The sequence below is a fragment of the Anabrus simplex genome, chromosome 2 (assembly GCF_040414725.1).
Source record: "Anabrus simplex isolate iqAnaSimp1 chromosome 2, ASM4041472v1, whole genome shotgun sequence".
Lineage (NCBI taxonomy): Eukaryota > Metazoa > Arthropoda > Insecta > Orthoptera > Tettigoniidae > Anabrus > Anabrus simplex.
Genome location: NC_090266.1, coordinates 318,016,767 through 318,044,114, shown reverse-complemented (window position 1 = coordinate 318,044,114; position 27,348 = coordinate 318,016,767). Strand labels below are relative to the sequence as shown.

Here is a 27,348-nt window from a genome sequence, read left to right as displayed (position 1 = left end):
ATTGCCATTGAACTGATTCGTCGTTCGTACTACTACAGCCTTATTCGGGTGGTGTTTTCTACAAAATTTTGCACCGTTTCCCACATTTTGCACTTCTCCCTAATCTCAGTTAAAGTGAGGAGATTCCCTTGACTTTTCCTCCTCCTTTTTCCCGCCCGAGATCTCCTCCATAACCTCCTCCTGTTGTTCGCGATGCAAGTCCATCAGTTCGTTGGTGGACAGTTCCTGGCTATGTCCTTCCACCAGCTCTCGAATGTCCACGTCATTCACCTCCAGGCCCATAGTCTTCCATAAGGACACAATTTCATCGACAATTGGTGGCTCATTTTCACCAACAATCCCTTCAAAATCACGTCCAAGAATACAGTCAGGCCACAGCTTTCTGCAAGCGGAAGTGAGAGTTCTATTGGTGACTCCATCCCAGGCTGTATCGATGATCTTCAGGAAGTTCACGATGGGGAAATGATTTCTCCCAAACTCTCGGAGGGCAAGGTTTGTTCCTTCGGTCACTTTGAAGCATCGCTGAAATAATGCTTTGGTGTATAGCTTCTTGAAGTTCGAAATGACTTGCTGATCCATAGGCTAGAGTAGTGGAGTAGTGTTGGCAGGAAGGAACTTTACCTTAACGAACTTGAATTCCTGCAGTAAGTCGTCCTCAAGGCCTCGAGGATGAACAGGAGCATTGTCCATAACCAGCAAGACTTTAAGCAGCAGATTTTTTCTGAAAGGTATTTCTTCACTACAGACCAAACACCTCGTTCACCCACTCAACAAAGACACAGGGGAGGGAAAAACGTAGGCACATATGGCGCTCGTATTGCGGAACCTCACTCGTTTATCAAGTTACAATTTATTTAAAATGTTTGCTCGTCTTGCAAAACACTCGTAGACCAAGTTACTCGCATTCCGAGGTTTCACTGTATATAGTAAGAGCCCATAGGTTTAGACATTGTTCAGGCCAACTGTTACAGAAATCACACCTCCTTACAAATATAGATGTTAGTCTCAGGCCACATTGCTCTAAATTTGTGTGTTCTCATCATTGTAATGTATGTTTTATGCTTTAATATCATTGAAACTTGAAATGAAATGGCATATGGCTTTTAGTGCCGGGAATGTCCGAGGAGATGTTCGGCTCGCCAGATGCAGGTCTTTTGATTTAACTCCCGTAGGTGACCTGCGCGTCGTAATGAGGATGGAATGATGATGAAGACTACACATACATCCAGTCCCCGTGCCAGAGAAATTAACCAAGGATGGTTAAAATTCCCGACCCTGCCGGGAATCGAACCTGGGACCCCTGTGACTAGAGGCCGGCAGGCTAACCATTTAGCCATGGAGCCGGACAATTGAAACTTGGTTCAGTCGAACTAAGAGTTACAGAATTGGGAATTGGGCTCAGTATCTTGCTGACAGTGTCTTGCATCTTTGACTAATCACAAGGCCAAGGAGGGTGGGTTATAATGTTACTAGGACCATTATTCATTTTCATACTTAAATTTTTTGAAGTAAAGTAGTTGAATATGAGATTTCAGGAAATTTGGTGTGTTAGCTTTTGTTATTTGATAGTACTAAAATCACACTGCAAGAGTGCATCATATTTCTATCTCCAGTTTCCTGTCTTAGGCTTGGTGCTATTGATTATTATATTTTATATTTTTGCAGGAATGGAAGGTTATTAACCCATTTCATGTCCGTGTCCGCCATAAGAATAATTTGAATGAGAGGTATGTCAAGATGTCACTTCAGTTGTATCAAGTGGATTACAAGAGCTATTTGCTGGACTTCAAAAGTCTCAGCAGTGAGAGCAGTGAAGAAAATGATTCTCTTGGATATATTGGAAGTGAACTCAACTATGGTAAATATGAAAGAAATTCTTCTCATTATAGAATAGATCCTTTGTTCAGAGTTCACAATGACAGACGAGCCGTAGGGCCTAATGTGGTACTTGGTTTTTCCACTCCTTATTAGGATCGTATATAAAATGAATCTAGATTAGCTGCTTTGTGAAGGTTTGCTAACACACTGGTGTAAATCAATACTATCACAAGTTTGTGTCGCTTTTGATTTTGTTTCCCCTTGTTTCTCCAGTGCAGGAACCACAAATTGTGTATGGTATTAGTTTTTTGGCAAAACAGGTATGGGAAGGTGCTAGGATTGGGAAGATATCAACCATGGCTTTAATTATTGCTCACTCCAGCATTTGCCTAGTGTGAAACTGGGAAACTATGAAAAACCAACTTCTGGTCTGTTGACCCGATTCAAACCTACCATATGTAGGGTTACAGCTGCGCAACCCTTCCGCCGAGCCACCTCGTTTGGTAATATAACTAATTTAGTGTTAATATACGTGAGTTAAGGCTAATAATTCATAGAGAATTACACAAAACTTCTGAATGTAACATTTGTTACACTGTGAAACTCTCCCTTATTTATTACTAGAACAATTAAACTAAAAATCAAAATAAAGGATCTATTTTTCTGTATTGCATTTTTGAAGATACCCGTCCCTTAGGCTGAAATTTCCATTTCAAAATTTTAAAATTGTGTTATTTAGTATGTAAACATCTGAAAAAACCTTTTTTTGAAATTTTTTTTTTTAAAGGTTTGGCACTTTATGCAATGCATATAAAATTGAGACTGTGTATATATAACTCAGTTTTGTGTAATTGTTTTATATGTAAATTTCTGTATGTCCCGGCAAAATATAACGTAAAACATGTTCATTACTCATTTGTACGTAACCAATTTATATGTAATTCAGTGTTACACATATTAGCTTTTGTTAAATGCAGTTTATGTGCACATAACAGATTTAAAATAATGTTGCCATTGTATGCATTTCCTCTGATCAAAACACAGGCGAATTAAAAATGTGATACATTGAGGGTCAGCATTATTTCGGCGGGACTTCCGCTGCAAATGGAGGGGTGCGGTGGTGTAGCGAAGGTCATGGGAAGTGACTCACGACATAAAGCTAAAGTTGAAGGATTACGAGACCCGTGTTTGGGATATAGGTATCTCTTCTATTTTAACTGTAAACGGTTATGAAAACGAGACACATTAAAGTGATGTTGAGAGCTGACATTTGTCGTATTGAGGTATAAAAACTGTGGTTCTGTCAGTAGAAATTTATTGTACCGTATGTTGCTAATAACAAAAAGCAATATATATTAAGGTCCACATTTTCAATACGAAATAATTATGTTGCTCAGTTTGAATTACAACATTTTAATTTGGTTACTCGGTACCGGTTTCGACCTTGTTACATATCATCAGCTGATCTTAGAATAGGGGAAATACTGTATACAAGAAATTTTCACATTGTAAAGTACAATACATAACCCTTTGCACTTAAAAGATCACTAATTAGATAAAATACAAGAAATGATTGTGCTTGAAGGCAAAGGCCTTCTATTTATAACAAGAAGAAATCTTGATGGACTTTCTGGAGCATTCGGCTGATGAAAAAGATGATAAATTTGCAAACATACATTTGTGGGCTAGGTATGATGATGCCTTATAATTCTTGATGAACCCACACCATTTATGCGCGGCCACCCTTATAAGTCTTAATAGTATAGATCCTCACATTAAATTCACTCTAGAATCAGAAACTAACCGATCAGTTAACTTCCTAGATTTAACTATAACCATACTTCCCTCTTCCTTCTCATACAAGATTTATAGAAAACCTACCCACACAGCGACAACGATAAGACAGATTCATCACACCCTCAAACCCATAAAGGCGCCACCTACAATAGTTTGGTCGATCGTGTCTTCAAAATTCCTATGACCAAAGTAAATTTAAATAAAGAGTTAAACATCATTCGCCCTATTGCTAGATTTAATGGTTCTAACAAGGCATTTATTGAACGCATAATTAACAAATTTAGACATCGTCCTGAATCAACATTATAAAAAGACAAACTTAATCCTAGTATGTTTTCAACTTTTACTTTCAATAAAGACATATACAGCATCACTAACATCTTTAAAAAACATAACGTCAACATCTGCTTCCGCTCCAACAACAGAAATATGCAGAAATAAACAAAACCAACCCTTTTTTGTAAAAATCAGGAGTGTACAGGTTTCGTTGTAATGACTGTTATTACCGAGCTCGATAGCTGCAGTCGCTTAAGTGCGGCCAGTATCCAGTATTCGGAAGATAGTAGGTTCGAACCCCACTGTCGGCAGCCCTGAAAATGGTTTTCCGTGGTTTCCCATTTTCACACCAGGCAAATGCTGGGGCTGTACCTTAATTAAGGCCACGGCCGCTTCCTTCCCACTCCTAGCCCTTTCCTGTCCCATCGTCGCCGTAAGACCTATCTGTGTCAGTGCGACGTAAAACAACTAGCAAAAAAAAAAACAAAAAAAAAACTGTTATTGTTCATATATCGGTCATACTGGACGGAGCATCAAAATCAGATATGCGGAGCAAGTTAACGCAATTAAGTACAACAGGTTTTCTGCAGTGGGCCACCAACGTGTACAAGATTTAAAACAAATTTATTGGTATAGATCAAGACATACAGGTACTAGAAACGTTAAGTAAAGGCCCTTTACTTGACACCACTGAAAATTGATACATGCATCTGGACCAGTATTTCAATTCCAACCTAAATCTGAATGACATTTTTGAAAAACCTAAAATTCTTTTTGACGTTCTCATTACAGTTTTTACAGACACCCCCCCCCCCTGACTCCTCACACTTTCGCCCCTCATTCCCCTTCCTCAGACCCATCTCTCCTCTCCCCCCTCCTACCTAAGCTTACACCTTGCCCTTGATCCTTGATCCTCTTCACACTCTGTGTCTTACAGCAAGCCAAACGAGGTGAGTCGCAGTGGTCTGTAACATCTGGAATCGCCACCAGAGTGCATTAGTAGAGCAACTGTGGCTATAGTGATGATAGTATCAGGCATCTGTAGTGTCAGTCAGCTATCGCAGTGGGCAAAGGTCCCCAAACATGAGTATGCCTCGTAGGTGCGTAGAGCAGCATTACCGGCACTGGTAGAGTTTGATTTGGATCACATTAGGAGTCAGCATGAGGCTTGGCGGTCTTACTGTTCAGTTGCCAGGCATGTGGAGCACTCAGATGTCGAAGTGGCCCAGTGTTGAAACATATGGGTACATGTGAGGAACCACATATGTTGTGAAAGTTCTAGTCAACAAAGACAGAGCATGCTAATGGAGGATTGTGTTACTGTGTGCCAAGTATTTTGCGACCCTTTGATATCTTTGTCTTCTATCTGGACGCAGTTACTGTACTCTCCACAACACACCTTCTCATCCCACACCATGTTTCGACGTCTGGCATCATCTGGACTACTGGTACAACATTCCATGCATAGATTGTCATTAGCATCCGAGTAGAGACTGCTGAATTTGGACTGGTTCCATAACCATAAAGCGTGGACTTAATAGCGAATGAAATCTCGTTATGTTTAATAATGGGTCTCGGTGACCATCATGTAAGAGTTGTATGGCTGCTTATTCAAGTGTTATCTCATGTCAAATGTTTGACAACTGTCCTAGAGATCTGGGCTTTAGATGTTGCTGCCCGAAAATGGTGCAGTAGAACCACGGTTTCAATTTATCTAGCTACGAAATGAGTCTTGCGCTTGTTTATATGCCTTGTATATTCTTTTGAGTGACTAGCTGCAATAGGTAATTATTTTTTTCTCACATCACATGGCCAAGGTATTCCAGCTTCCTGATCTTCAACTGTATGCAAGACTTCCGTTCTTTCCCCATCCATCTCATAACTTCACAGTTTGTGGTCTGAGCTATCCAACTCAACCCAGTATTCTTCTGTAAGTCTACAGCTTAGAAGGCTCCAACCTTTCCATTTCCCTTTTATTGAGAAGCCAGGTTTGCATTCCATGGGATAAGGCTGAAAGTGTGTAACATTATGAGCTTTAGATCCCTGCTGCAGAACACTTTTAATTTTATTGAACACCTTTCAGAAATGAGACAATTCCTGGGTTTCATGCTCACCACCGGCATCATTAGTAAACCATCTCTCACAATGTATTGGACAGAAGATTCAGTTTTCTGCACTTCTATTTTCTGAAAATCTATGTCATAAAATCATTTCAAAAGTATCCTCTCATTTCTCCACTTTAGTGACAGCAGTGACATATTATATGAAATTAGACCCATTTTACAGAAACTGTGTGACAGATTTCAGAGCTTTACACTCCCAAACAGAAAATTGCTCTGGATGAGGGTTCCCCTCAAGAAAGTGCAAAGAGGAGAGGCCACCTAAGATTCCATGTATATAACCCCAGTAAAACAATAAAATATGGGATTTTAGTGAGGATGGTTTGTGAGTCTGACAACAAGTTATATCTGTAAACTTATGATATATGATGATGCAAGAGGTGCGAATTTACAAAGCACAGTTTTTCAGTTGCTTGAAAATTATCTTGGTCAGGGGTATACAGTAAATGGATAATTATTACAACAGCGTTGGACTCGCGAAACAATTACGGGAACATAACACTGCCGTATATGGAACAATATGATCAAATAAGGGTGTACCGAAAGATCGAAAGGAACACCAGGCATTTCTCAAATGGGGCGAAATTACTTTCAGGAGGGACGAGGATGTATTACTCGTTTCTTGGAAGGACAGAAAGTTAAAACAAATCTGGAAGAAAACAACTGAAACCAGACTCTGACAGAATATAATCAACACGTGCATGGTGTTGATAATGCAGACCAGTACTTGGCATTCTATCCTTTCATGAAGAAAACTGTAAAGTGGCCTATAAATATTTTCTTTTATTTACTGTACTTCTCACTTTTTAATGCATTTCGGCTCTTTCAGAACATTCCTGAATTTCATGCAGACAGTAGGTAGGAACTTGCTCCAGGAAAAAAGTGAACCCGACATACATGTACAGTCACCTCTCTGACATCTCAGCACCCTCCACTTCATCAGCTCCATGTCCACGTCCTGCAATTTTCCTGCCAAAAAGGGCACCGGCCAAGGATCCACCATTTAGGTTAGATGGGAAGAGAAAAGAGCATATTCTCTTGAAGTTTCCACCATCAAATAAAGTACAGTTCCTCTCAAGAAAGTGCAAAGTGTGCTTCAAATATAAAATTATTAGTGAAACATGCTATTTTTGTGGAAATTTCGGTGTTCCCATTCACCCAGGAAAGTTTACATTAGTTACCACACCCTCTAGAGTTACTAGAGGACTTCTTTAAGGTATGTGCAAAATTTTGTTTCCGTAGGTTATGTTTTTTAAAACTTATTGTGATAATAATTTGTTTTGTTTGCTGTGCTTCTAACAGCTGGAATAGCTGGACCAGCCATTACAGCCCGCTCAGATGATGGGCGTGAATGTGTTAAGCAGTATATGCTTAAAAGCGTAACTAAGCTCTTATAGCACATGAACGTCAGTGATACTAACGTGTTTTTAAATAAAGTGTGCAATTTATTTAATCCTGCAGTTGCAGACCAAAACAGTACTCTGGAACCCAAATCAGTTGTCTCTTTGAAGCAAAAGTTGCCATTTTTTTTAGAAGTGTCACTTTGGATCAGTTTGTCGAGGGCTGAGAGGCATATCACCAACAGATACTGCAGAACATTAAAATGAAAGAAGAAAAAAAAAACCAACAACACTAACACTTTTAAAATTTTGATGGCACTAGGTTAGAGTTTCCTTTCTTTGCCCCAGCAGCACTGCAGTGCATTTGGGCTCCTACGAACAGTGCCGATGTAGAGAGGTTTCTGGCACCCTGCCTGTCATAAGAGGTGACTAAAAGGGGCCCAGGGGGTCTCAGTTTGGCACTGTGGGTTGGTAACCACGGGGCCCTTAGCTGAGTCCGGCATTGCTTCCACTTACTTGTACCAGGCTTCTCACATTCATCTATCCTGTCCGACCTCCCTTGGTCAACTCTTGTTCTTTTCCGACCCCGATGGTATTAGAGCATTCGAGGCCTAGTGAGTCTTTCATTTTCATGCCCCTTCCCTTTCTTTGTCTGTTACTTCATTTTTCGAAGTGATGGATCCCTTCTTCTTCTTCTTCTTCTTCTTCTCTCTCTCTCTCTCTCTCTCTCTCTCTCTTTAGCCTCTGTGGGTGGGGGATGTAGATGAAGAATATACCCATGGCATCCTCTGCCTGTCATAAGAGACGACTAAAAGGTGTGACCAAAGGATGATTGTATTAGAACCATGAAACTACTTGTGATTAGTACCATCACGCAGCGAGCACCATGGGTTGCCTTTACTTGCGAGTAGTATCGCTATGTTAGGTTCACAATAGGTTTGTGATTAATAGCAGCAGAGAGCGGTTCACTGTGGGTTTCGAGTACCTGTGATTAGTACCACTATGTGCAGAACATCACAGGCTAACGTTGCCTGTGATTAGTACCACTATGTGCAGAACATCACAGGCTAACGTTGCCTGTGATTTGTACCATTATGTGAGAAACACCACGGGTCTGGGCATTGCCTGTGATTAGTACCACTATATGAGTGACACTGTTGGTCTGCGTTGCCTGTGATTTGTACCCACTATGTGAGGAACACCATGGGATAGTACGAGTCCCTGTGATTAATACACCTATGTGAGGTGCAGCATGGATTTGTGTTGCCTATGAATGGCCCTTTTATGTGAGAAACACCATAGGTCTGCGTTATCTGTACGATGTACAATGCTTGTGAGTAGTACCATAATGTTTGGAACACCGTGAGTCTGCGCTACTTTGGATTAGTACCGCAACTTGAGAAATACCATGGTTCTACTTTACTAGCAATAAGTATCATTATGGGGGAGTGTTGACCGGGATTTTGAACCCCTTTCAATGACAAGCATCATCGATTCAGGATTGTGCTGTGGAAGCAGTCCCGTGGTCAATAATATTGTTTCTGGGAAGGTGAGGCACTGCGGGTCAGATCCACTGATTGTTTTAAATCCATATTCATCCATTCATTCTTCATCATCATGTTTTGAATTCTGGTCAGTGGGTGAATTTTGTACTTTTAAATTGTCATTGCATTTTGCCTGATTTTGTACCATTAGGGGCTGATGACCTAGATGTTAGGCCCCTTTAAACAACAAGCATCATCATCGTACTTCAGTCATCATTGAAATTCCTCTTCCTTGTAGTCTGTTGTACTGTGATAAATGAATATGTTCAGAATAGTATTTTTCACTGTGAAATTGTGTTTGTAAATAGTGTGTTAATACTTCTTGCAGTCTTATGTTGTCTTATTTTCCATAGTGTATTCAAAACTGCATGACAAGCAATTTATTTATTTATTTATTTATTTATTTATTTATTTATTTATTCCTGACTTACATTTGTGGCGAAGTTAGGGCTCCCGGCCCTTACACTTAACCACTATAAACAACATTTTAAAATGTAAACATAAAAGGACATACAAATTTTAAAAGAAATAATACTACGGATAGATAATTCTAAGACGAAGTTAGGCCTACATATCAGTACAGCAATTAATGTGACAATACTAATAATAATAATAATAATAATAATAATAATAATAATAATAATAATATATGAAGAAAACCCATTCACACAACATACACACAATGACTCACACAACTCAGTTTTATGTTTCCAGGAAAAACTTTCTGCGGGCAGAATTGAATTTATGAGAGGAAGTAAGGTGCCGAATGTCCATTGGGAGTGTATTCCAGAGTCTCGATGCGGTAACTAAAAAGGAATGATTGTAGGAATTCGTTCGACTTTGTGGAATTTCAAGTAGGGAACCAGAACGGGTGCTAATTTCATGGAATGAGGAAAGGAAACTAAAATTAGAAGAGAGGTAAGTAGGAGTATTCGTCGAGAGCACTTGGTAAACAAGTGTCATTAGGTGAAAATTCCTTTGTTCATTTATGCGTAGCCATTCCAATGTTTTGAAATATGGTTTAACATGAGCGTCATGTCGCAGTTGGAAGGCATATCGTATGCATGAGTTTTGTGCTCGCTGAAGTCTCAAAGCTTGTTCAGAATTTAGGTTGACTAGTACCATATCACAGTAGTCTAAAATTGGGAATAGTAGTGCTTGGATTAATTTTAATTTAAGTTTTTGAGGAAAAGAATTCTTGTGACGTTTCAGGGGATATAGAGCTGCATGGACCTTTCTACATACATTTGTTACGTGTTCATTCCAGGTCAGATTCTCATTGATGGAGATTCCAAGATTAGTTACATTTCTAAGGTATGGTACAGCAATGTCATTGATTATGATTGGAGGAGGATTGATATTGCTTATTACATGTAATAATTTAGAATTTCCTATGATAATACTTTGTGTTTTATGAGGATTTAGGAGTAAGTGATTGTTTATAGCATAGGCGGTAAGCCTTTCAGTATCCAAATTAATATGCTGAACTGTTTCATGTAAATTCTTTGTAGTGGTGTGTTTGTATATCTGCATATCATCAGCATATAAGTGGTAGTTGCAATACTGAAGTGTGGAAGATATGTCATTAATATGCAAAACGAACAGTAAGGGTCCTAGAACAGACCCTTGAGGGACACCGGATGATTTTACAGCCCATTGGGATTTTTGATTGTTTACCACTAGGCACTGGCGATGATTTGTAAGGTACGACTTAAAAAAATTAAGGGCTATCGGGCTGATATGCAGAGAGTGTAGCTTGGATAATAGTATATCTATGTTTACCGCGTCGAACGCACTATTAAAGACAAGGAGTGTCAGTATCGTCACCTACCGTTTGTCCATTGCTAGTCTTATGTCATCTGTTACCCGAAGAAGTGCAGTCGTAGTACTGTGCCCCTTTCTGAAACCAGATTGCAATGGGTCAAAAAGAGAATGTCTGGTTAAGAATTCTACTAGCTGCTCGTGTACAACTCGTTCAGGAACTTTCGAGAGAGGGGGAAGAATTGAAATAGGCCGGTAATCAGATGGCGCATTTGCTGTGGTACCGGTATGCTTTAATATTGGGGTTACTAGAGCATCCTTCCATGCAGTTGGAAACGTCCCTGTGGTGAGACAGTGGTTTACAATGTGGGTAATAATTGGTAGGACCATGCCAATAATGTTTTTTATAAAGTCCATTGGGATGTTATCTGCTCCTTTAGCTTGTGACTTAACTGAATTCAAAATACGCTTTACATAATTTACACTGACAGAGTGAAAAGATAAATTATTTTCATTTTCTGTAGGGTCACTGATTCTTTTATTTAGATTGATATGATTTTGAGGTTGAGATTCCTTTATTGGGTTAGTTACGAAGTGAGAGTTAAGTATATCGAGAGATATAGTTGGCATATGTGGCTCTTTGCATTTTCCAACACCCATAGCTCGAAGTTCGTTCCAGGTTTCACGTGCATTTAAGTTCCTTGTTACATTTTTAATGTGATTAAATTTGCTATTGCAAATTAATTGCTTTGTTCTGTTACATAAAAGACGATACTGTTCAAAATCTAGTTCATTATTTGTTTCCTTGTATCGGCGGAACATTTCGTCACGGCGAGCCGTTGCTGCTTTTATATCGCTTGTTAACCAAGGTGCAGGCGAGCGAGTGACTAGCTTGCCTAACTGGAGCATGGTTGTCATATAGTCCTATGAGTAGAGAGTTAAATCTTCTTACTTTCATATCTGTGGCCTGCAACTGCTTTATATCTTCCCAAGGTAAACTGTACGCATCATTTTGGAGTTGTTGTAGATCGATATTTTTCAGATCCCTATAACTAATGTATTTAGCTTTGTATTTTGGTACACGTAGAGAGTAGCACAGGTAAATTAAGTCATGAGTTGAGATGCCAGGTACAGGAAATTGACCGTACTTAAGAACTTTATGCGGGTTATTTGTAACTAGGAGGTCAATTCCAGTATGGCTTGTATATTGAAGTGTATGAACATGATTAGTTGCATCAAGCGGTAAGATCGTCATATCAACGGAGGTAAGTAGGTTGCTGATTCGTTCTGATTTGCCATTCGGGGCTAAGATATTTGAGTTTGTCACCAAGAAGTAGTATATGCTTGTAGGTTGGTACTAGTTTGAGAAGGTCAAATTCAGGGTCAGAGATATTAGTAACATTCGGTGGTTTATAGACAACTCCTATCAATACTTTTTGACGGTTAATTATGGTCTCAGCAAACATATATTCCGTATGTGGAGTGATGCCAGATGATGATTTGATAATTATTCTACATTTAATATCATCTCTACAATATACTGCTACACCACCACCGCATCTGGCAGTGCGATCATGGCGATAGAGAGTATATCCTTCTAGATTTACAAGGGTAGAGCTAATTTTATCGGATAACCGGGTTTCAGTAATACACATAATATGCATGTTACAGGTTTATATTATCGAATGAACTTCATTTATGTGACTGAGGAGTGAGAGAGAATTGAGAACACTGTAGACTTCGCGAGAACTGAGACAGAGATTGTTTCAATAGCAGTTCAGTAGGCTGAGGGTTGGGTGCAGTTGGTGAAGGTACACGAAGGTTATTTTCGTCTTGGAATACACTCGGGTCAATGACATTCAGGAATGCCTCATCTACCGTAACAGTAGTTTCAAGGACACCAGCTGCTGACATGTTTAAAGGGTAGGTGACACATTCTTGGAACAAACACTGATAGCACACACACACACTGACAGACACATGCAGATAGTTAAATACGCATAGCATATGTCTGAACATTTCAATAGACTAATAATAATAATAATAATAATAATAATAATAATAATAATAATAATAATACTAATAAAATTACACTAATATACAGTTGAAGAGTTAGTCTAGAGTAGGGTTTTGCTAAGGCTGTACTCCCAGGCTTTAAGTGCACCTGCCGGTGAGCATTTCAGAAATAAGTAGAAGAGAAAGAGTTTGTATGTGTGGGTGGAACTTGTGAATGCTATACGACAATTTTACGAATTTGTTACAAATGAAATCACATTGGAAGAAACAGTTGAGGAACTAGAAAGCTATTTCACAGTAGAATCTACAGACACGGGGTGAGATACTACGCAATGGTATTGTTCATTTATTTGAGAACGTTCAGTTCATCCATTGTTGTTATGTTGTGTCTGGTTTCCCCTCATTTTACAACAGTGCGTCCCTGTATGGTCCAGACATTCCTCACTCCAAATTTATCTACAGCCGCCTTTAATATGAGAGTGCGAGCCGCAGTCAGGTCCTCCCTGATAGTGTAATCTGCGCTTGTTACACAAATGTTGTGTGTGCAGTTTTGCAAATTATGCATATTTTTAACCAATTTGCTACAAAACATTAAATTTGAGGAGTATAGATGCTACAAAACGCTAAATTTGAAAATCAAAACGCTAAATCTCTGATTTTCAAATGCTATAAACCATGAATAATTATATCGATAAATGGTTCCGCTAGATGGATATACACTGCCTGTCAAAAAAAATTAAACCACCCAGAAGAAGAGGAGGAAATGAAAGGAAACTTCGCATGTTCAGAGGGTATGCAATATTATTTCAATGATTGTAAAATAGTCAAATTTACGAAGAATTTGGCAGTATGAGCCCACTTATCAGTATTATGTTGCACCCTCTCTGGCCTGGATGCATGCACTGATTTGGTTGTGAAGGGTGTCATAAAGCCATTGTATCATCTTGGATATTGGCATTGGGACAGAGTTCATGCCTGAGCTGGTCCCACACATGTTCTGCTGGGTACAGATCTGGGGATCGTAATGGCTATGGGAGTACCTCAACATCACGTAGACAGTTCGTAGAGACATGTGCGTGTGTGCGGACGAGTGTTGTCTTGTTGATAATTGTCACCACAATACTGTGCATGAGAGGTAACACATGAGTATCCAGAATGTCCGTGACGTACCAGTGTGTCGTCCGAGTTCCCTCAATCACTACCAGCTGTGACCTGAAGTCATACCCCATGGCTCACTACACCATGACACCAGGAGTAACACCGCTGTGCTTCTCCATAACCTCTCCTTAGGTCACTGCCGTACTCGCAGATGATGGTCATCCGGGCTAGTGCAGAACCAAGATTCATTGCTGAATACAATGCGATGCCATTCATCAGCAGTCCATGCTTCCTGGTCACGGCACTACTCCAAACTTAGCCGTTTGTTTTGTAGTGTTAACGATAGCCTACACATGGGATAGTAACTGCCTTGCCCAGCTGCTGCTAGTCTTCGACCAATGGTGCGGGATGACACAGAATGTTGCAGGGAGTCCATTACTTGTTTTTGGATGGCAGGCGCAGATGTGAAGGGGTATGATGTGCTCGTTACACAATACAGCGATCCTCCCTTTTGGTGGTTGGACGGGGTCGACCAGAACATTGACGACGAGTATGCCTGCCTTCACGTTCCTGTGCAGTCCAACATTGTGCCACTGTCACATCCGAATGCACCACCAAACCAAACCCCATGGTACAACAGCCCTGAAGGACCTTGGTCTACCAAGCGACCCCTGCTCAGTCCGAAGTACTGCAGATTATGAGGTGTTGTGTGGTCGGCATGTCAAATCCTATTGGGAGTTATTTTCGGTTTACTACAGTAGACTGGGGCCACTAGCTCACCATCAGATAGCTCCTTGATTATAATCATGTAGGCTGAGTGGACCTCGAATAGCCCTCAGATCCTTGTCCTGGCCAGGAAACAAACCCGGGGCCTCCGGGTATGAGGAAGGAACAGTACCCCTAGACCGCAGGACAAGCTTCTGAATGCCCCACAGATCTGGGTATTGCACAATTTGACCAGCTGGCAAAATGCAGATCCACAATGAGGCCCTTTTCAAACTCTGTCAGGTGTGATAATGGGTGTCACATGAGTACGTGGCATCTCCATGTCCTTCAGTGATCACTCAATATCTGACGCTCTTCATGCTCACGCCCCTTGTATATCGTACCAAGCCTGGTAACAACACTAAACACAAACAGCTCTAATGCACTCTGGTGGCCATTCTACCTGTCACAGAGAATTGCAACTCTAATCATTGACATACTTGTCGATGGTGTTTACATGTATGAATTGACATCCAACCATTTCGTCTGGGTACTTCTATTTTTTTGTAAAGCGGTGTATTTTGTCTCACGATGAGGGATGTAACAAGCCATGTTCAGTGGCCGTATAAAGGCAATAAAATAAAGCAAAACTCAGCAAGGCTATGTTGCATGTACTATACACCAACCTGTGTATGTTGTGGTTAACCATACCTTGCAGGTGATGCTCACTTTCTGCATCGGGAAGTGTACATGCTGATGAGACAAACATTCAAAATGCAGAATGTATATCACTGTGTCAAGGAATATTTTCTATTTTTTATAAAATACCAACAATTTTTTTAAACTGAAAATTCTAACATTTAGTTATAACAACATGACAATTCCTGTGATATTCTTCATGCTGTTTGGAATGGTACAAAACATGGCATACATAGTCCACCATTGCCTTCGTATACTGAGTGTGACCTCCTATGGGTGGGGGATGCAGACGAAGAATACACCCACGGTATCCCCTGCCTGTCATATGAGGAGACTAAAAGGGGCAACCAAGGGGTGATCAATTTAGAACCACGTTGTCACCACAATTGGCGCACACAAAATGCTGTCAACTTGCGTACATGGCTTTATTTACAATTATTCACAAATTAAACACATACAACCGTAATCACAGTAGCACTCCGAGAACATCAACAGCTGCCATTTTAACAATTGCATATCACAGCACGTAGAGATTACAACCTTGAAACACAGTTGAGACAGGTGACTGCCGACTACCCACACCGGTATGTCAGCCTAACCACAACACATGTTCATAAGTGAAACCCCTACTAAACAATAACTCGTCTCTACCATCAAGATCGCCTCCTTATATAGGTGCCTGGCCAGGCTTCTAGAAAGATACGTTACAAAAATACCTTTTTGTAAATTCTTGAGTGCCTAACAACATGGTTATAATGTATAGAATATACTACCATCATTTCGTCTGATCTAGAGCCATTCTGGATGTTACAGTGTGTTTCACAATTCTGTAGAAGATTACACATCATATACAGGTATTAATAAATTATATAATATTAATTTACGGGTATTTACATTAACTGAACTCGTATAAATGTCTATATACAGTGCATGATTCATGACATAACCTCACAAACACTGCGATCATTCGACTATGTGAATAATAATACTAATACTAAATGGGTGTAAACACATCATAGCCATACATTACAGGTAATAATAGTAATAATCATAATCGTAAAATGAAAATAGTAATTCTAGCTTGATACTTGCATTATTTACCCATGGGTGAGAGAATATTGTTTTCAAGTTTTATCCGTTCATCACACTTGCTTCAAGCATGAGACTACTTGTAATTGGTACCACCACGCAGAGAACACCATGGGTCGCGTTTACTTGCGAGTAGTACCACTATGTTAGGCACACAATAGCTTTGTGATTAGTAGCAGCAGACTATGTGAGGAACACCACAGGATTTGCATCCGGGAGATAGTGGGTTTGAGCCCCACTGTCGGCAGCCCTGAAGATGGTTTTCCATGGTTTACCGTTTTAATACCAGACAAATGCTGGGGCCGTACCTTAATTAAGGCCACAGCTGCTTCCTTCCCATTCCTAGGCCTTTCCCCTCCCATCGTCGCCGTAAGACCTATCTGTGTCAGTGCGACATAAAGATAATAGCAAAAAACACACTACAGGATAGTACGAATCCCTGTGATAAGTACACCTATGTGAGGAACACCATAGGTTTGCGTTGTTTGTAAGTGGTGCTGTAATGTGAGAAACACCATAGGTCTTTGTTACATGCGCGCATTACATTACCTGTGAGTAGCACCATAATATGTGGAATACCGCGAGTCTACGCTACTTTAGATTAGTACCGCAACATGACAAATACCATGGTTCTACTTTACTTGCCATAAGTACTATTATGAGGGCCCGATAACCTGGATCTTCGACCCCGTTTAGACAACAAGGATCATCGATTCAGGATTGTGCTTTAGAAGCAGTTCCTTGGTCAGTAATACTATTGCTTTACGATAGTTTCTGGGAATGTGGGGCATTGTGGATCGGATCCACTGATTGTTTTAAATTCATATTCATCCATTCATTCTTTGTCATCAAGTTTTGTATTCTGGTCAGTGGATGATTTTGGACTTTTCACTTGTCATTACATTTAGTCTCATTTCGTACCATTAGGGGCCGATGACCTAGATGTTAGGCCTCTTTAAGCAACAAGCATCGTCGTCATCATCATCATCATCATCATCATCATCATCATCATCATCATCATCTCACTGTGTACAACACACAGGTTTCTCCTGCACGGTGCCTGTTACTGCAGAGCTCCACTAGGTGTCTGGCTCCATTCAGCCTAATGTCATCACTGATTTGACTCAGGTTGGTGCTGTTCCTGGGATGAGGTGTACAGTCTGGTTCTATGGCTTACTCAGTTATCTCAAAATATTCTGCACAATAACGCTGACGCAAATCTAGTTATGGTATCTCTACTCCAGATTTCTTCACAAGTTGCCATGCATTATGCACAGTAAGGCTGCTGTTAGCCAAGGGACTAGTGGCACAACTAGTTGCTCCGGCGAGTCTCGAACCATTGGATCAAAGGGGACCTTTTAGCTTGCGGGCAACTAGTGGTGCAAATGAGCAAATAGTCGCCGGCTGTCATCTGAGCTAGCAACTGCTCTCGCCACTCGTAGTTGCTCAAACACATGACAGGGTATTGCAGTAGATGTAACCTATTAGGCGTGGCCAACTAGTGGCGCAACTAGCTGCCCGATGTACCTGCGTGCGCATACAGAACATCATTTGAGCTTGTGCTCTGCACCCATGTATTTCATTAGCTTGTTGGTGCCATGCTGTGGTAGAGTGCATATTTTACTCATTCATGTGCATTACCTTATTCTGATAGTTCTTTTAATAAACATGAAAACATACATAAACTAACACAACAAATGAAGGAGATGACATTGAAAAGTCGAATACTGACCAAGCAAGTGGCAGTACGGTTTGGGTCACATAGCTATCCACTTGCATTCGGGGGATAATGGGTTTGAAACCTACTGTCGGCAGCCCTGAATATGGTTCTCCGTGGTTTCCCATTTTTCACACCTGGCAAATGTTGGGACTGTACCTTAAGGCCACAGCTGCTTCCTTCCCACTTTTAGCCCTTTCCTATCCTATTGATGCCATAAGGCCTATCCGTGTCAGTGCAGTGTTAAGCAGATTGTTATTTTTTAAAAATTTTAAAAAAGGAAAGAAAGTAAGTCGAATAAATACTGAAGAATTAATTTTTGAGGTTGGAAGAAAACCGGCCATTTGGGATTCCAGCGTTGAAACTTACACAAAGTAGAAAAACTGAATTCTTGGAAGAGCATTTTAAAGAACCTCATTCCAGAATTCGAAGAAAAACCCTGAGCAAGAAGAGTGTTCTGTGTAATATTTATAAAAATTCTATATCGTTTGAATTTGTACTATTGTTTCTTTGTCTTGCTATATTAGAGAATTATAGCTGAATTATAGCTCAGATGGATAGGGTAAATTGAAGAGCAAATAACTTCTTGTAGACCTGAAGTTTTATTTATTTAGAAAAATCTGAAATATTACTGACACAAGGTTTTTTCAGTATTTTTTTTCTTTTTTGACTGCATAGGATCACTTTAGTCAGTCCATCGTTCAGGTCTCTTTAAAGGGATTGTTCGGGCTTTGTGGTCCTCTTAGTACTTCTTCAGACGCTCCGATCTTCGTGCCCTTTCCTCAGTTGAAAATATGTATGTCGTTGGTTTGTTTCATGTAATGGTAAAGCGGAGGTTTGTATTCTTGAGTTTTGTATTCAATTTTATCTTATTTGTGGTGTCTTCTATTGTAAGGGCTATTTCCTTCAGATCCTCTCTTACTTCTCTGATCCATTTACATCCTGTTGTGGTATTTTTTGACACGAGATTGTGTTGTACTAGTAGTTTCAGTATGTCCAAAGAATCCCAGTCTCTTCTTACACATAGTATCTCTAATGGGTTCTAGCTCTTGTACACGACTTTGTTAGGTATTATCCGCCACTGTCCATCTTTCTGGTATTTTTTGTTGATGCAGGTTCTTCCAATCCTCCTTTCAATTTTCTGAAGTCTGTCAGTCTTTGATTGTTTATACAGGTGAAAAAGTGTTTCTGCTGCATATGTAGCTTCCAGTTTTATAACTGTGTTGTAGTGTTTTATTTTTGCATTTATTGATAAACATTTCTTTTTGTAGATATCCCATGTTAATTTTTGTGCTTTAGCTAATGTATTTGTTCTTGTTTGAATTGAGATTTTTTCATTTAGGTTATGTGTTATTACTTCTCCAAGATATTTAAATTGAGTTACTATTTTGATTTTATTAGCATTTATGGTACCTACCTTCTTTTAGTTCTGTTGGTGTTTGGGGCATAATTTTTGTTTTTTCAAATGATATTTTGAGGCCAATTTTATTTGCAATGGATTGAAGTTCTGATATCTGGGTTTTTGCTTTTTTTTTTAATGTCCACTGCTAGTAATGCTAAATTGTCGGCGAAACCCCGGCAATTTGTTTTGATTTTTCGGCCAATCTTTATTTTCGGAGGACATTTCCTAAACCATTCCCTCATTACCATTTCTAGAGCACAATTAAATAATAGTGGTGAGAGGCCATTTCCCTGCCATAGTCCAGTTTTAATTTCAAATGACTAATGTTTCACCCCTAAACTCCACTTTTGATTTGGTGTTAGTGAGAGTCAATTTTATCATGTTTATTAATTTGGGGTGTAGTCCAAGGTGTCTTAAAATTTTAAATATAGATTCTTTATCGATGTAATCATAAACTTTCTTGAAATCTACAAATGTCATCAGCGTATCTCTGTTTCTTCTCCTGTTATAGTCCATTATCAACTTAAGCCTCATGATCTGATCAGGACAGCTCCTCCAGGGTCTGAAACCTCCTTGATATTTCCCTAGTTCTTTCTCAAGTTGTAAACTTATCTTATTAAGGATCATTATTGAAAATATTTTGTATGTTACGTCTAGGAGTAGTTATTAGGGTCGGTTTTGTCTCCTTTTTTGTGCAGTGCTGTTGTCATGTGTTCTGGCAGTTCTGCTTTAATCCAGATAGAGACAAGTTGTTGATGGAAGGCAACGTTTTATAAGTACTGTACTTTATAAAGGTAAGGGTTATTCTGCCTGAAGGCAGGTCCGAACCTCCGCAGAGGTGTTCCTGAGCCAGAGTTTACGTGCGGTAGGGTGGCCAGTTCCTTTCCGCTCCTTCATTCCCTTACCCCCCACCAACAGCGCGTGGCAACCCATCCAACTCCTGACCATGCCCAGTGTTGCTTAACTTCGGAGATCTCACGGGATCCGGTGTTTCAACACGGCTACGACCGTTGGCGTACTTTATAAGAGAGACTACTTAACATTAATTAAAGTTGTACAATAAACATAAGTTGCTTGTTCTTATCTACCATGTTTACTACTAGTTACTATTATTACTAGTTACTAAAATTATTTTCAAAGCAAAATAATTATTTTTACGGAAATAATTTTGTATTAACATTCATGGTTCTCTAATTAGAATTATTTTAAATATATTTTGTTAGGAAGAATTAGTTAGCGCGCCAACAACTATGAATCCATCTATAACTAATGTATGTATGAATGTCCACCCCTTTGTCCCGTTTCTGTACGGGTCAGGTATGAAGAGAGATGGATATCCATAGCTAGTTTGTACGACTGGGTGCCCTTCTTGACGTCAACCTCATTGGAGGAGTTACTGAGTCAGTTGCTAACAATTAACTAAAATGATTTGTCATAGATTCAAATAACAAGATTTTTGTGGATAATTGTAAAATATTTATTATGGGAAATAAAGTAATGGCTATGGCATGACTTACCCCAGTGTGGAGACCAATTTTTCTTCTGCTGGGAAACACTTGTTTAATCCTCAGTCGTTTCCAGTTATATCTTATTTTATGTAGCCAAGCAGTTAGTAAAATGACTACTTTGACATGCAATGAGAATTTAAAAGTTTACCGTAGCCCTCAATTAGATCGTTACCAATGTATAACATAATCCTCTAGTCAGTCGAGAAACAGACATAGAATGTTTTCACATTTACCTAACCTTTCAGGCCTCCTGCGGGTGGGGGACGCACATGTAGAATACACCCGCAGTATCCCCTGCGGATCGTAAGATGCGACTAAAAAGGGCGACCTAGGCGGGGATATTGATTGCAATTTGATAACGTGTTGGGCCTCCTGTGGATAGGAGGGGCTGAATACATTCGCAGGTAATCCCACCTGTCGCAGAAAGCGACTAAAAGGGTCATGTGGCCATGGTCCCCTCTTTATTTTTTATTGGTTTTTGAGGGTGGTTTGTAGGCCGATTCAAAATTTTTGATGTGCGTGCTGCTCAGGTATGGCCCTCTTACATGTGCGATTACGCCCAAAAGCCCGCATTTGTGACCACCCAGGGATCGGCGGGTGGGTGCGTCGTGTACCCTTCCATTAGTATCCGCCTAACAGCACAGGTTCCCGCACAGCCAAATGCCAGAAGGACATATTGTTTTGAATTTTTAAAATATTTTGTCTCTATATTTAGTGCCCTGTACACATTATGGGGTACATGCTATTGCGAGTGACTGGAAGAAGGGAGTCCTAGTGCTCATTGCCTCAGTCATCCCGTATTAGGCATCGACCAACATCGGACCCCGGGCAGTATTGGGTATTGCCTTGGGTGCTTGGTTCGGCTACAGAGACCCCTGATCGGAGTGAGTGGCATTTGGGCAGGATGGTTTCAGACATGGCTTTGAAACATCATCGACCTGCCCAAGGTTGTCCCCCACCAAAGTCTTTAACTTTTGATTTCTTGAGAGGTTCAACTCTCTGGGAACATGCGCAGCATGAAAGAATGGGATCCAGCTTCCCTAGGTTTCTGTTTGCTACCAGAACCGATGGGCATGGTTTTAAGCTGGTAAAATTGATCCTTTTTAGTAGACACATTGAAGGCGTCTACGGCGAACTTGAGGATCTCGAGAAAATGTGCAACAGTAGTTTGCTTTTGAAGACTCATACCAGCACTGCAAGCTGATCAGTTGCTTAAGCAACAAGTATAATTAAAGAACCACCTAATCGATACTTTATTTTTGCGTTGGGCAAAATGAAATATACATTATCACTCACAGAACATGTTTCGACCACTTAGTGGTCATCATCAGCTGTATAAGGAAAACTTAGATGAAAAATATTGGACAATAAGCACAAGCATTAATCTTTAGCAAATATTTTCTCCATAACCTAAAGATTAACGCTTGTGCTTATTGTCCAATATTTTTCATCTGAGTTTTCCTTATACAGCTGATGATGACCACTAAGTGGTCGAAACATGTTCTTTGAGTGATAATGTATATTTAATTTTGCCCAACGCAAAAATAAAGTATCGATTAGGTGGTTCTTTAATTATACTTGTTGATTATACTCATCGATACGGTCATGAAGTGGACAACTTGCAATACAGTTGCTTAAGTGCGACAACCTTGGCGAACTCCCCGTCAAATTGGAGGAGCACAAATCCTTGAATCTGGTTCGCGGAGTCATCTTTCACCGCAACCTTATTTTGAACACTGACAAAGAGTTGATGGAAGACATGAAGAACCGTGGCGTGACACATATCCGGCGCATCATGCGCAAAGTCAACGGTGAGGTCATTGCCACTGGTGCCTTCATTGTCTCTTTCAAGTTGTCAGTATTACCAGACAAAGTGAAGGTAACAACTTATCGTTGCGATGTGAGGCCATACATCCCGCCTCCTATTTGATGTTATCAATGCCAGAGATTCGGACATATGGTATCTCGTTGTTTGAATCAGTCTGTGTGTGGTATATGTGGAAGTGTAGCTCAACTCTGTACAGATGCACTAACTGCTCTGGTCTTCATTCTCCTCGAGATTGGAATTGTCCGACATATCTGAGTGAGAAGATGATCCAGGAGATCACGACCCTGGATGGTCTTTCCTACCAGGAAGCGTGCCGTAAGTTTAATTCCATGAATAAACCTGCCAGTACATTAGACTACAGCATGATAGCTCGGAGTCTCCCAGGTTCGTCATTCACGACGTCGTTACCCGTCAAGATCGCTGCGCCCAAGGCGACTGTTCCTCCTGGGAGCAAAGTCACAAAGAGTGAAAGCTCGAAGGGAGTGACCACCCAACCTTCGACCAACAAGAAGTTGGTGCTGGCTGGCAGTCCTAAGCCGGCATAGCAGTGGAATGTGGGGGGGGGGGGGGGCGGCCGCGGCGGCTAAGTCTCCCCACCTAAGAGGTCGGCGAAAGCCGTGCCCAAGCCAGTGGAGGCGGCATCGTCAGCCAGGGCTGGGAAATTATCTCCCAGCCCGTCTAAACACAAAAAGAAGGCGGAGAAGAAAGTTCGCTCCTGCACTTCTCTTGCGAAGGGGAAATCATGCCCTCCATCCGGAGGGTACGAGTCTTGTGCCAGCAGGTACACCTGCTCCAAAACCTACGCGCTCCCCTAGTAGGGGGACTTCCCCCCCCAGGTAAGCATCGAAGTTCTGGGAGTCAGTCCCGCCGTAGGTCAATGACGGGATGGACGTCGAGCTGTCATCTACATCTAGATGTTGATATTGATAGCGTTTAGGTTTAAGAGCACCTTGTGGCTCATAATCTAACACTCTCTCTTATAGTCCACACTATGGCACTGTTACAGTGGAATTGTAACGGTTATGACAGGCATCTTGCTGAGCTGCGTCAGCTCATTAGTGAGTTTGTGGGGAGTGTGGTCTGTATTTAGGGGACAAGCGTCAGACCAGGTCATCATACTGTCTTGAGAAATTTCAGACTATACTCGACAGAACGATATTATGCTCACCGAGTGTCCAGTGGCATGGGTATTTTTGTTCGTTCTGATACCTATAGCGAACAGGTTCCTCTAAGAACTCCACTGGAAGCAGGTGCGGTGCAGGTACCGCTGCCTGTCATAGCAACAGTGTGTAACGGTTTATTTTCCACCAGGCCAGCCTCTTAACATAAATTGTCACTGATCTTATATCTGCTTCCACCTCCCTCTTATTGGGCAATTTTAACATTCAACACCCCATATAGGGCTCTGGGACCCCTTGCCCCAGGGGAAGAGAGCTGGAAACATTACTAACAGAGCTGGACTTATGTATTTTGAACACAGGGGAACCAACTCACATTGGTGTAGGTTACGGCACATAGACATAAGTCTATGCAGCCGAATGTTGGTTCTGCTGTTTCGGTGGAATACACATGATTATCTCTGCGACAGTGATCATTTTCCCATTATCCTTACTTTCTTGAAACAAAAATACGTCGAGGCTCCTCCTCGATAGATTCTTAAACATGCTGATTGGCCAAAGTTCACTTCACTGTCTGTCTTTAATGACGAGACCAGGTGGACCATAGACGACGAAATAACTTACATAACACAAGTTATTCTTGCTGTTGCTGAGGAGTCCATTCCCTCCTTTTCAGGGACTCCTCGCCGAAAACTCGTTCCTTGGTGGAACGAAGAAATTGCAACAGCTATCAAAGAACGCCTTAACGCTCATAAATGCTATCATAAGCAGCCTACAGTGGCCAGCTTGCTAACATTAAAAAAAAACTCCGCGCTAAGGCACGAGTTCTTATTCGCCAAAGTAAGAAAGCTTCATGGGAGAGATGTCATCTATGACATCACACACTCTATCATCTCAAGTATGGACTAAACTTCCACGTATTTCGGGTATTACAAGTCATGAATAGGTGGAAGAAAAATAAATTTTGCATATTTTTCATAAGTATTCCAGGTATCCAAGGATCATCTTCTGTACCGGGAATTTCCATTGCAGGCAGTATCGTCACTGAACCACTGTTGATTGTTAAACATCTAGCCTGTCATTTCGCGGATGCTTCTGGTTCCGGCAACTACCATTGTAATTTACTCGCTCTGAAGCGGGAGGCAGAACGTCATTACCTTAGTTTTGCCACTCAAGCTTCAGAGGATTATAACGTGCCCTTTACGTAGTGGGAACTCCGCAGAACCTTGGCGCTTTGCCAGGACACGTCTCCTGGACCAGACAATGTCCATGACCAGATGTTGAAACACCTTAGTGAGGATAGTCTGTTATATCTCCTTTGTATGTTCAAATGAATCTGGATAGAGGGCGAGTTTCCATCTCAGTGGCGAGAGGGCATAGTCATTGTTATTTATAAGTTTCATTTCCGTATTGATTGATTACACGTATATGGACAAGAAAGAAATTTTACCTATCACTACTATTTATTGTAAAGTAGACTCACATTGGTATCGGTTTCGACTGTATACAGTCATCATCAGCTGACAGATCACAATATTACATCCATTAGGCATTGGTACATGTTACAAAGATGTCGTCATCCATTAGCACATCCGGATGTCTAATGGGGTTGTGAGTTAGATGTTATCGTCATTTCATTTGTGATTACGTGAGGTTAAAATTGTTTCTGAGATTAAAATATGGTAGTAAAAAACTTAACTAAACTTAAAATAAATTGTACATGCACATTAGAAACACAGAAAACATGTATATAAAACACTTGGTGAATTTAAACACATTAAAAACACTGAAAACATGTATATAAAAAACACTTGATGAATTTAAAAGTTCATGTCTTGCATGTTCTTTGTTCAGGCTTCCTCATTGGGGTCTTGTGCACCTATGTTTATGTTGATTGATTTTGAGCTCGTAAACAGTTCTTGAGGATGTTCTATTTGACTAAGAAATGTATTCATATATATGCTTGTAACGAAAACGCAAGTTATTGAGTGGTCAAATGTTGTGGGTAGAGATAATACGTAGCTCAGCTGTGAATGTGTTTTAAATTTTGAAGCGGATGATAGTCTTGATTGTTAGATTTGGTTGAGTATAGGTTTTTGGTGGTGACCTCTTCTTTGTCTATACCTGTGTACCGGAGCTGTAGTTATCTGTGAAAGATAAACTGGTATGAGTAAAGTGTAAGTTTGAAGGAATGCCTGAAGTTGTGTGCGAAAGTAAATTGGTACTTACTGCTGTTGTTATTGTGGTTGGGTGACGTTCTGTTTGCGAGCTCGTTGCGCACTGCTGCGTGTACACCTAGGACTTATGTTCGCTGTAGTGAGGGGTATGGATGGAGGGGTAGGGGGAGTGGCTATTGTAGGGGTAGGGGTGGAACTGGGCTTGTCATTCGTCAGTCTTCTGTTTATTTACTATTTTGAGGTAAACATTTTTAGGATGATGTATTACCCCAGGTTCCCCAGGCCTTTCAAAACATCGTAACTACCATCGCCGAAACAGAACACGCTATACAGAAAATCCCATACGATTTATGAGAAGAGGTCAGACATGGAATCAGCAAAAGAATCCCGCAATATATCAATAACATTCACAACAACAACCTAAATAACAATACAACCAATAAATTGCACTTAAACAAACTTAAAAACAAAATAAAACAGAACAATTTACTAATAAAGAAAGCCCACAAAGGCAACACCACTGTCATTATGACAAGAACGAATACATAACAAAGACCAAAGAATGTTTCCAAGACAACACTTTTTTAATCAAACGTAAAGATCCAACCAACAACATACAAAGAAACCTCAAAAGACTACTTCAGAACACGCACTTTCTTCTTACCAAAACAGAATCCGCAATACTCGTAACAATGAACCCTCAACTACCAACTGCAAAAGCCTACCCTAAAATACAAAGAAAACATACCAATGAGACCAATCATAAATTACAGAGCTAGCCCAACCTATAAACTTTTGCAGTCATTCAGAAATTCCTTAAAAAGCATTACTCATTTTTAGCAAACAAGACAGTACGAAACTCAATAGAATTTTGCAATAGAACTAAAGAATTAAATATTGAACAACACCATACTCTTGCTTCATTTGATATAACAAACATGTATCCAAACATTCCCACTAAACAAACAATTGAAATAATCAAATCCAACCTAAAAAAAAAATATAGCAATTTGAGCACCCTAGAAACGGAAGAATTTATGAACTTACTTGAATTTGCCATCAATAATAATTATTTTAAATTCCATGACACCATATACCAGCAACAAGGCCTACGTATGGGATCCCCTGCCTCCGGGATACTAGCAGAAATTTATATAGATCGCCTAGAATGTACATCAATCAATAAAGTAGAAAACATATTCTTCTGGTGCAGATTTGTTGACGATATTTTTGTAATCATCGACAACAGATCCACCGACGCAAACACCATATTAGACAGACTCAACATATCGGACCCCCAGATAAAATTCACTAAAGAGACTGAAAATAACTGCA

The 27,348-nt window shown here is 40.3% G+C and overlaps 1 protein-coding gene across 4 annotated transcripts in view; it reads left to right on the top strand.

The window, feature by feature from the left end:
- The window catches only part of LOC136864091 (5'-AMP-activated protein kinase catalytic subunit alpha-2), a 460,086-nt gene that overhangs the window by 166,442 nt on the left and 266,296 nt on the right, over positions 1-27,348 (top strand). For all 4 annotated transcript variants that reach the window (XM_067140653.2, XM_068226161.1, XM_068226163.1 and 1 more), the window contains one exon: positions 1,666-1,858. In XM_067140653.2, coding sequence (XP_066996754.1) covers positions 1,666-1,858 — 193 coding nt within the window. The remainder of the gene's footprint in view (positions 1-1,665; positions 1,859-27,348) is intronic.